At 35.0% G+C, this 12106-nt stretch overlaps 1 protein-coding gene across 1 annotated transcript; it reads right to left on the bottom strand.

Annotated features, from left to right (window-relative positions):
* Positions 1-6170: 6170 nt before the first annotated feature.
* Positions 6171-8098, bottom strand: LOC144560236 (hydroxycinnamoyltransferase 4-like). The gene is made up of 2 exons (XM_078309401.1): positions 7691-8098; positions 6171-7094 (listed from the first exon to the last, which is right to left on the bottom strand). Exons 1-2 carry the CDS (start codon positions 8096-8098, stop codon positions 6171-6173), a joined length of 1332 nt encoding a protein of 443 aa, XP_078165527.1.
* Between the last annotated feature and the right edge of the window lie 4008 nt (positions 8099-12106).

The raw sequence follows: 12106 nt of genomic DNA, 5'->3' as shown, positions 1-12106 counted from the left end.
AGTATTATAGTATATATTATTGTATAATGAAACCAATCGATACAACAGATATTGTATAATAATGATTAAATTACAAGTCATTGTAATTAACGAACGTCTCGTTATTTTTGACATCATACTACAATAAGAACCCTATAACGATCAATAATTAATTATCACTAAATATTACAGTTGGGTATTTAATTTTTTTATACAATCAGAGAGGAAAATGGGGATGTGCGTGTGCGTGTGCCGTTTCTTAGTTATTATGATGGTTAATTAAAAGTTAAGTAGTGAAAATCAGAAGACAGACCAGATACAAAAGCTAGAGTAACATAACCATCTATTTGTTACATGTCTGTTAATTTCTCTATTTGACAATGGATTGCCTGGTTTAATTTAATTGTTAGAAAATTGTGTTAGAAATATCCGATGGGTCAAATTATTTAAAACAAAATTAATATGTAATTTAAATAATTAAATATGGTTTAAATCATATTGGCCGCATAAGTTATGGACCAAATTTTTGCACTCTCTCGGAATTGTTGTGAATTGTTCTCGTATTAGTGCGACCGAACTGGTGTGATCAAACTAATGCGACCTTATTGGTGCATATGGTTTATATATATTCAGCAATTAATTCGGATTTTCGAAAAAAAAAATTATTAAACATTTATATATTCCCACAACAGAGATCGAGTGAGAAAGAGGAGGTTGACTCACAACTAAGAGGGGCCAATCGGTTATCAAATTTTTTCTGTTCTTATTTTAGAATACCAATTGAATCTTTGGCATGTGCAATATTATATTATTTAGCCCATTCTATCTTGATTTAAATGCCCTTTCAGACTTTATTTTTCAACTAATTGATTTGTTGGAGCCCATAAAGCTTATAATAAATAGACTTGTTGGAGCCCATAAAGCTTATAATAAATAGGCTTGTTGCACTGCTTGTACAAAAAATGCAATCACATATGATCCGAAAAGCTCATGACATATGGTTACACAACCGCATGTGTTAGCGAGTATCGTGTATGAATAGACAGCTACTTTGTGCATGGTTACAAAACCATGTATGTATTGACATAATAAACACGGTTAATTAAACCGAACCCCATGTCAGATCACAGAAAAAAGTGTGCTGAAAATGGTGATTTGTACACGGTCAAATAAACAATAAACAATGACTAGCATTATATATATGGTTTCTATGAATCATTCGTGTATTAATTTGGATACCGTACACGGATTGTTGTTTGGAATTGTACTTGTTTTGTATTTTTTTAAAACGATTTATAATACTTTTTTTTAAATGATTTATAATATGCTAGCACCCATATTGCTAACCATTAAACATACATTTGCAATATTACATACATCCATAATTCAATATATATTCCATATCACAGCATAAAGAAACCAATCATATTCATTCAAGATTCAACAAATTAACAAAAACAATTATTATACTTATACATATACATGCACAAACAAAGAGGAGATTTCTACAAAATTAAACATGATTCAAAGCCAAGTTCTCGGCAGTGTATATGAATGGTCATGTGACAGTGTACTTGCGTTATTGTTTAAATTTTACAACATTTTATTTTAAAGAGAATTTGTATAAGAGATTAAACAACAATGCATAGTTACATACCTTTCATATACTGTCGAAAACTTGGGTTTGAAACATGAAGTAATTTTTAGAAAATGTTTTAACTTTCAAAATCAGTTTGTGACACATTTTTTTAAACGTATTCTAAACAAAAATTAATTTACAAGCTAGGGTTGGAAAAAACTTGACGGTGACTACAAGGAAGGGGGTGATTGCAACTTTGAAATCTTCTTCTTCAATGTCGGCCCTCTAGATCGTTTCCTAGGTTGAAGAATAAAGAAGAAGGTCCCTATTATAATTTGCAAAGTAAATTTAGATAATGCAACAAACATACATAGCTAACAGAATATTCAAAACTTTACACGACCATTCATACAATTTTTAGTGTGGTATAAACAGAACTTTACAATTCAGATCATGCAAAGAAAATTCACATCTTGCAACAAACATTCAGAACTTTACTCATTTTCAAGCTTAACCTAGATTTGGTTGATTCAAACAGAAATTAAAAAATTAACACAGAAATTAAAAGATTACCTAGTTAGATGTACTCCTTCAAGAGAAGAGACTATTCCCTCTCAAAGAGTACAAGAGAAATTGAAGCTCAACCTTGAAAAAAAGTTTGTCGTTTCGACCCTTTCTTCGCTTCGTTTTAGCCTCCTACTGTGCATCCGGGCCGGCCTCCCAGTCCTACCTTGCTTCCACACCGATGACGAAGACCAAACGAAATAAGACTCAAAACAAAGGACAAGGAGAAAATTCTTCGTTTTGGGTCTTCCGTGCATCGTCTTGACCTCCTAGTTCGAATCTTCCACAAAAACCTAACCTAGTTAAGAATGAAAAAATGGATCATATGACGGGAACGAAAGTGGTGTTGGTTTCTTTTTCAAAGAGAGCAGCACCAAAACCCTAAGAGAGAGGATTGAAGTGAGTTAGGCAGAAGAGAAAAGAGAGTCATTTAATTAGACAGGAGGGCGGTGGGACACTAGTAAAAAAAACCCCTTCACTAACCCTCAATCACCGACGGTTTTAATATGTAACAGTCAGTGTAGAGACTGTGTGGCAAAATCGTAAATAAGAAGAACTTCAACACTAACTGTTCACTTATAAACAATTAATCATCGGTGAACCAACACTGACTGTTTTCTTATGCTAACCGTCAGTATTGTTTATACCCTACACTGACGGTTCTACTAAAAGACAGTCAGTGTTGATAAGTTAACCAACACTGATTGTTTTCTTATGCGACCCGTTAGTGTTGCATCCATGTATGATATGTCGTGTATGGTCGCATTTTCTGTACTAGTGTTGACTTCTTTAATCACAAACGGACTGCCTGTTCTTCTCCCATCCCTTTATAAACTACACCTGTTCTGGACATTGGGGTCTGGGAAACAATTTTATTGATACAACACTTTGAAATGTGGCCGGCTCAAGAGCAATTATATTTTTTTTTTATCAAATTAGTTAACCGAGTAAAAACTGCTAATGGATATTTCTAAAAGTTATATATTTCTTTTAGTAACTAATCTATCCGGAGTTTGGGCCTCCAATGTTAGATTGGATCCAAAGAAACAGCGGCCTAACTATCTTGATATATGTCTTATTAGTTAATGGTTCTATGGAAGCCCAAAGTTTTCTCAAAAAAAAAATTAATAACAAAATAAAACATATTATAATATGTATGGTTTTTTTTTTTTGAAAAAGTAGTCACCCACCGATTTCATTAGAAACCATAATATTGTTTGCTTCCAATCTTCAAACAATTGGAGAAGGAAACGCATACAGTTTGTACCAAAAAAAAACAAACAAAAAAAATCAAAAAGGCTGGTCCACAGAAACAGCCCTAGACTAATATACGTCCAAAGAAATAGAACTGAAACATCAAAAACAATCAGCAAGCAACAACAGAAACTCCTAACAACATCAGACAACAAACAATTCCTAATCATTTAGAAACTATAACCCAAGCATATGGGTTAAATCTTCTTGTGTCAGCATAGGGTGCTCGACTTCTATCTCTGAATCCCCCTCCCGAACTGTTTCTTGTTGGCCTAATACAATCAGATCTTGAACCCGTACTGCGTTTCACTGGCAAAGTGTCAGTCCCCTTGTTGTCAGTGGCCTCTAAAAGCTTGATACGTAAGCTGCTCCTTGTTTCTTCCGAAGAAGAAGGTTTCCCATATACATCCACTGCTGGAACAGCTTGCCCTGGATCAGCTAGCACTAGAACATCTTGCACTGAAACAGCCGGTACTGCTGGTGCAGGAACTAGTAGCGGTTGAACTGGTCGCGGCTGAACTGGTAGTGGCGGAACTAATAATGGCTGAACGGGTGCGGAATCAGGTCCAGATTTCAGTGTGGCAGATTGTGCAGATTCAGACTGATCCGAAGGATCATAGTCGAGATTACCAATAGCTGATGGATCATAATCTAGCAGGTCAATGTCAGTGTCAGAGGAGATAATAGGAGAATTAGGATTGGGTGGAAGAGAGGTAGGGTTAGGAGGGTGAAAGGGATGAGGATGTGGCTGTAGCAGAGGTGGTGGAGGCGGTAGCAGTGGAGGTGGAGGAGGTATGAGTGGAGGGTGAGGCGGTGGCAGTGGAGGGTGAGGCAGTGGCAGTGGAGGTGGAGGCAGCACCAAAGTAGAAGGAGGTGGTATCAGAGGAGGTGGGGGGACCACCACCGAATTAATCTTATTCCAACTAGAAGTACGAGAAAATGAGGGGGAATCCTCTTCAACAAAAATGTAACAGTCATGGTAAGTGACGGACTTATCCTCATCAGTAAATTGCAATTTTCTGCACGAAGGAATAACTGATCTATCTGGAACTCCAATTTTAATTCGAAGAATTTCCAAATCAAAACAATCAAAAGATTGAGAATCAGTTGCAATCCAATAACCCCAAGATTTTCGGCGAGACGCTTTATCTCTGAATGACACCATAGGAACTGGAGGTCGCCAGGAGAATTGATCTCCAGAAGAGTTCTGATTAGGTGTAGCCGACGGAAGTGAAGAAGGTGTATTGAATTGCCTAACAGTGTCCACTACCCGCCTCATGGCAGACTCCAAAACAGTGAAGAAAGCCATCGGAAAAGGCCCAGGAGAGTTACAGGCCGACAGAATAAAAGAAACAATCAAGAAAGGAATTCTTGATTAATCGGTGCGGTGGCTGGCCCTTATAATATGTATGGTTAATTAGAAGATGCTGGATTTGTTTCTAATTAAGCCATTTTAAAGTTCTTAGGTACGTACTTGTGTTTCTCGAAAAACAGCATATCCTTCGGAAAAAGGCAAAATTTGATGGCAAGGAAAAATATGTAATTCGGCAATAACTATGATGGCAAAATATACAACTTTATGTAAATTGAATGGAAGGTATATCCAAATTAACTGTGATCATCAAATAATATTCAAACTATAAAATTTGAGAGCTAGACTTTTTCTTCATTTCTTAAGTATCAGGTGTATTTAAATATTTAAATAACGGATAGCAGGTTTCGTAGCAGCCGGCATTTGCCATAACAGATAGTGAATAACAAACATTTAGCAAACGCTATTGATTCATATATAGCAGATATGATTCTTCAATTAATATTTGGATATTGTAGGCCATGAATCCAATACAAAAATATCAAAACACAAATTATATATATTACAATACTATCATGGTTCTGAAACTTGGAATTGAAATCAGAATCGGATACTTGACAATGGAATTAGAATCGAATGAATCGGCCGGAACCAGAAGAATCGGATCGAAAACTCGGATTTTTTTGGCAGAAGCTTGTTTTGTAGCCAAAAATAGGAACAAAATTGATACCAAAAATAATTTGTAAAAAAATATGTTAAGACAAAAGATTACATTCAAATAATCCACTAATTAGAAGCATTACAAATATAACACCTTTTTTTATTGCCAAAAAACTATGCCGAACTAGTTGTATCACCTCATCGTCCTCTATATTAAACTACGAAGGGAGTATTGTTGTACGCACAGAGCCAAAAAATGAAGACATTAATGTAGTGTCCAATGAATAATTATTAACATCATCATATCCAACATGTGGATTGTATGTGATTGAATTTTTTTTTTTTGTGAGCATAATTTTTTATGTGATTTGAAATCATAGATCAACAACTATTTTGAAAAAATAATAAAATAATCAAAGGACTCAGTTTGACTCGGTTTGACTCGGCTTAACTCGGTCTGACTCGGATAAAAAATCGGATAACTCGGCCAAGTCAAACACTGTTCAACCGAGTTTTGATGAAAAACTCGCATGAGCGTGAGACTCGGATCGGTCCCAACCGATACCGAGTTGATTTGGCCGAGTCAACTCAGACTCGGTCGAGTTTCCAAACCATGAATACTATTCAAGTTTTTGAATAAAAGGCAGGAATTAATTCCCCTTAAAAATTATATGAAATTCTAAAAGAAGGGGCCAGAACTAAAATTGGGCACAAAAAACTTGATCTAAGTTGCATTACATTTTATTTTACAATAATATTTAAAAGCCAAGCAATTAAGGTTTATTATGATAATATATAGTTGCATGCAATTGATAGATCACTTTATGCTCCAGTCACTGAACATCGATCATTGCTAATGAACTCAGACACATCTAAAGCAGCTAGCTCCTCCAAGAACAATTTCTTGAACACTGACATGTTTTCTGCCTCCAACGACACCACAGCCGACACACCCGCTTCCTTCCCGGGACTATCCATAAGATAGATGTATCCACTGTAGTAAGCAGGTGCACAAAATATTGGTTTCCCCCATCCGAAGTCGGCCTTGTCCGTTGGCATCCCGAGCAAGCTAATGACGCGCAATTCCGAAGTTGGGACACCGCTTCTTGGTAAGTTCTCCATGCCAGCAATCTCCAAGTAGTCGATCAATGACCTAGCATAATCATCACCATAATTGGTAGCTCCATATACCATTTTTGCCACGTGACTGATCGGACTTGAGATGAGATCACTGACCACTGTCGAGACAGACACGCGTATAACTGCATTGCCAAAATAGGTAGGTGGGAGTGGTGGGCACATGCGGTTGCGAATGTCAATCATAGTGTAAAGCCGGGTTTCTGAATTGAGATCCAACTTTTTTGCTACACAAAAGCACCGCCAAAGGAATGCTGTGATTACACGGAATGCTGACACCCGAGCTCCAGCGGTGTCACTGCAGCGAAACTTGAGTGCATCAATATGCTTGTTCGACATTTCTAGGACGGAGCTAGTATATAATGTAGAAATGCCAGAAGGGATGATTGATTTTGGGTTCGATTTGTACTCCAAGTGGTCAAACATCACTTTTCTATTGGGCCTGGCAGCAAGAAGAGTGTGATCAAAGAAAGGTGGCACAATGCAGCTGTCTTCACCGCAGGCAATGTGAGACCATGTTTCCTTGAAGTGGAAGGCACTGCGACCATCCACCACTTGGTGGTGCAAGGCAGTGCCTAATGCAACTCCCCCACACTTGAAGAATGTGACCTATAGCAAGTAATAATTGTAAATAAATTTGGTTCTCAAAAATTTTGTGAGGGTTAAAGAAAATAAACCAATAATCTTCATTTACGTGAATTTGCTGAATTAAGATATTCTTTGTCTACATTCAATTGCATTTAGGTACGTACATTTTGATATGATTTTTATTTTTTATTTACTTAACAATTTCAGTGTTCAACTAAGATTGCAAAAAAGACTAATTGGTAACATTTAAAAGAAGTTAAAAACAATATATACCGCAAGCTTTTTTACATTGTGCATGAGGAATTAATGTATAACATGTTGTTGGTGGGGTAATAAATCTACAAGTATAGAATTTCCTCCTTAGAATTAGAAATTCTCAAAGATGTCTCTTTTTGTTTTATTTTTTCTTTTGTAAAACTATTTTTGGAGCTTGCAAAAAAAAAAAAAATGGGATCTGCTAATGAATTGAAATTCACTTTTATTAGAACAATCCATGTCGTCTATCTCTAATATTTTTTTTTTACTTTGTTTTAGCCCCACATTTTAAACAACTACACTGGCAATCCAATATCAAAATAGTATATCAATACATGTATTTTGATTTTAAATTCTTGTACCTGTACCAAAAGTGGGATGCAAGCCGAATCCGGTTGTCCGCCAGGAGGCACATAAAGGTTTCTCACCTCACTTGATGGTGCAAAGCTATCAAAATCATCTAACATGGTATCAGATCGAGCTACAACAAAAAGAACTCCCTCCCCGGTGCATTTGATCTCTGTGCGGCCTTCATGATCCACACCAAGACGACCTGCCAAGGGATAAAACGGAATGAGAGCCTTTGCCAGAGATGATTTCAGTGATTCAACATAGAAGAAATCACGCCTAGCGCTATCGATTGGCCGATAGAAATACACCATAGGAGTGTGGGCCATCCGGCCAGCCAGGTCGATGTTGGATAGCCAGAGAGGTGACTTTGGTGTTGCCTCACTTGGTACCACTAGCTCAGAGCTGATAATAGAAACCATTTCTGTTGTTGAAGTGCTTGTAATAATTTCTGTGTAATTTAAATTTTGTTATGTATATAATAGAAACTGTGCATTATTTCTCCATGCATACTGGCAAGGTTTTATTGGCAATGAACAGGAAGCGCGGAGGGAAGCCTCAAGCCAGTTCACTTATAGTATATCTTCATTTTTTTAAGCCAATCGGAATTTGATATGGTAGTTTTAATTTATTTCCAAATATTTAGTAAGATGTAGTAAGATTTAGTACTAGTACAGAAAGGGAGTAAAAGATTTAGTAACCGTTCAGAAACTGAAGAAAAGATTTAGTAAATTTAACGTTACAATTTAAAAAATTGGGAAGTTTTTTTAATTTAATTTTCTAGAAAATTATTATGTCAATAAAGAAATTAAAGCTTAAAAATAAATCATTTCTATAAATTATTTATAATTAAACGTTAGTCGCAAATAAGTATTTTGAAAAAAAAAAACCTAAATCCATTACAATAGGTCAATTATCTGAAAATTTCAATTAATAAATAAATAAAAGTTATATTATTTTTAAGATAGCTATGAATTAAGGAGACATTTAATGTAACACTTCGAACAGTGAAATCACGTGTCCTGACCTGAATTCACATCCCCTCAGGTTACTTGACTGAGTACAATTGAAACGGGCGCGCGGTTCATGATTATTCTTTTAACTTGACACGAATCTCAAAGAACAAATAATATTGGTCCCTGCCACAACAACAAAGTAGACACTTTTCGTGAGAGAAAAAATGCATTTATGACGGAACTCCGTCGCGAATAAAAAAAGCATGTTTATAACGGTGCTCCGTCGCGAAAAGTCATTTTTTATCCTCACAAAAAGTGTCTGTCTTTTGTACGTGCCATCCCGAATAGGCACCAACTGAGAATAAATATGGGCCATATGTTTCAATTGTGGTAAGTCAGGTACCTGAGAATATATACTGATCCGTCGTGACCTCTTGTTTGTCAAGGCATGCTAGAATTGCTTTCTTCAAAGGGGCATTTGTATTGTTAGGTCATATTTGTTTGGAATAGAGAGTAGAGAGATAAGAGCATAAATTATATTTCTTAAAATTTGATTAAAGTAAAGTTTGCGGGTTTGCGGATAAGAGGATAATTCTTATTATCAATTTCAAAAGGGATAAAAGTTATCACTTTATCTCTAATCTCTCAAACAAATATGATTTAAGAATGAGTGAGTCTATGGTACTATGCATATCATGGGTTGTTACAGTGTTACGGCTCTATATTCGAGTTTTCAAATCCTAACGGTCGATCCGAAGCGTTCATCTTGTTCTCCATATTAATATGTGTTTGGAGACCAAATTTTATATTTTTTGAAATTTGTTTACTATTTTTTTAGATTTATTGAAAATCACTGTTTTTGGATGGTCCAGAGTTTTCAGATCAAGTGATTTTCTAAATATCTAAATAAATAGTAAAAAAATTTCAAAAAATATAAAATTTGGTCTCCAAACACATATTAATATGGAGAACAAGATGAACGCTTCGGATCGACCGTTAGGATTTGAAAACTCGAATATAGAGCTGTAACACTGTAACAACCCATGATATGCATAGTACCATAGACTCACTCTTTTTGAGTGAGTCTATGGTACTATGCATATTACGATTGGCACCGTGCTACGGCTTTATATTCGAGTTTTCAAATTCTTACGGTCGATCCGAACCGTTCATCTTGTTCTCCATATTAATATGTGTTTGGAGACCAAATTTTACATGTTTTGAAATTTTTTTACTATTTTTTTAGATTTATTGAAAATCACTGTTTTTGGATGGTCCAGAATTTTCAGATCAAGTGATTTTCTAAATATCTAAAAAAATAGTAAAAAAATTTCAAAAAATGTAAAATATGGTCTCCAAACACATATTAATATGGAGAACAAGATGAACGGTTTGGATCGACCGTTAGGATTTAAAAACTCGAATATAGAGCCGTAGCACGGTAACAACCCGTGATATGCATAGTACCATAGACTCACTCTTATTTTTTTCTCTTGTATTCCAAACAACTATATTATGGGGTGGGCCCATAAAGAACTCACACCTAGCAGTCCTCACCTATTTTTTTTTTAAGAAAGTCCAATTTCGGGTCTGATGTCTGATCCGAGATATTCTGTCTAATGTCTGATCCAAAATGTTCAGTCCGCATCAAGATTTGTGCGTTAGTTTAGATTGACAGAGTAAATTTTAAATTAAATCGGACCACACAAATTTTAAAGCGGATCAATGTCCATCGAACACTGTCATTCTTTCCACCAGACCTAAATCTTTTCATGTATATATATATCTCTGAAGTTACAAAAATGAAAAATTTTAAGGTATACACGGAGGTAATTAACAATAGATGATATATTGTAATTAATCTTCTATGGAGCTAACAATTTCCACAAAATTCTTGGTATGTAATTAATTTACAGCATTAAAAAAATGCTCATTTTATTGAACATATTTTTTTCTAAATTACTTAATTAATTCTAACCACAATTTTATGCAAAAACACCTAAGCCTAATCTGGACAACTACCTACCTTCCTATCTATAGAAGATTAATTAATTATTATGAACTCAAAAACAAAATTCCAGATACAATGCCAACACATCAGATCATCCTAGAGGTCCAGAACCATAACATTAGGCATTATAAAACATAAAGAGGCATTATCTCCTTTCCAAAACAAAATTTTTCTCCACTTAAGAATTTTTCTTGTCTACAATGGAGATCAGAACAAACAAGCCTTTTTCATCATTGTTTCTCCTATTTGTGCTACTTTTTGCATCTGGTTTTTCATCTTTCTTTCTCTCTCTAAATCTCTCTTCATTATTCTTTCAACTTGTAGTGAAGGAATATGTATTTAATTTATAATTAATCAATTGCAATGTCCAACTCTCTTTACATAAAAGGGTAAAAGCGAGAATCAGTTTTTAGTCGAGTGGCAAAAGTAATATTCTCTGTATAGGAGGTCGCACAATTCTTTATGAATATTAAATAATTAAATAGTTAGACCTGCAACCTTTACTCAAAAAAGGAGGTAAAAAGCCCTTGAAGCAATATATACCTTACCATGTATGAAATGGTGAAAAATCAAATAGAATTTTTCATTTTCCATTGAGTCCAAAATAAATGTTAGACATAATTAATTACAAAAACTTGTCAAACAGTATTTATTTTTGGATTATATGAACATATTATCTGATTTCAATCTAACATAACATTTTTTTTCCTCGAACAAATTATTAATAAAGAGATGGGACCATTAGCAATGGTTGAGGCAAGGATATGCCAAACTCAGAGCCACATGTTCAGAGGATATTGCACATTCTTACTTTGCACCAGAGCCTGTATGTCTGAAGGTTTATCCGGTGGCAGTTGTCGTAGTATACCTCTAATGCACTCGTGCTATTGTAACTTCCACTGCTGATTAACTGAGAAATACTGATCACAAGTATATATAACCTCTTCTTATGGCTTTTAATCAGCTTTAATTATTGTGTATGCACTTTTCTTTAATTCTTGAAAGTTTAAGGACTAAATTGGTTTTACTGTAATTTAAATTCTTTGGCAAGAATTTTAAACCAGTTGTACAACTAATGAAAATAATAAATATTGTATTTCATTTCATGATGTATCAGTGTTGTAACGTCAGTTTAAGCTAATTTAATCGGCCGATTAATTGTTGGCGGTAACCAAAACGTTATGAAATTTTCTGACTAATCGAACAATTATTTCCGAATATGGCCGATAATTTTCGATTATTCTCGATTAATCACTTGACAACATTACCTTGTCCGTCTGACGATCGTATATCATTATTTAAACTCTGTGGTGTATGAGTGTTCTCACTAGTGGAAAATATGGAATCAGGATCGGTTATATACACATATCAGTATCGGAATCCAACCGATCCTGTTGAAGGCGATACTGATACTATCAGGATCGGTTTTATATTTTTTAAAGAACCGATCCAAATAGAAACTA

Source organism: Carex rostrata, chromosome 10, assembly GCF_964058835.1.
Source record: "Carex rostrata chromosome 10, lpCarRost1.2, whole genome shotgun sequence".
NCBI lineage: Eukaryota > Viridiplantae > Streptophyta > Magnoliopsida > Poales > Cyperaceae > Carex > Carex rostrata.
This window is presented reverse-complemented; position numbering and strand designations above follow the sequence as displayed.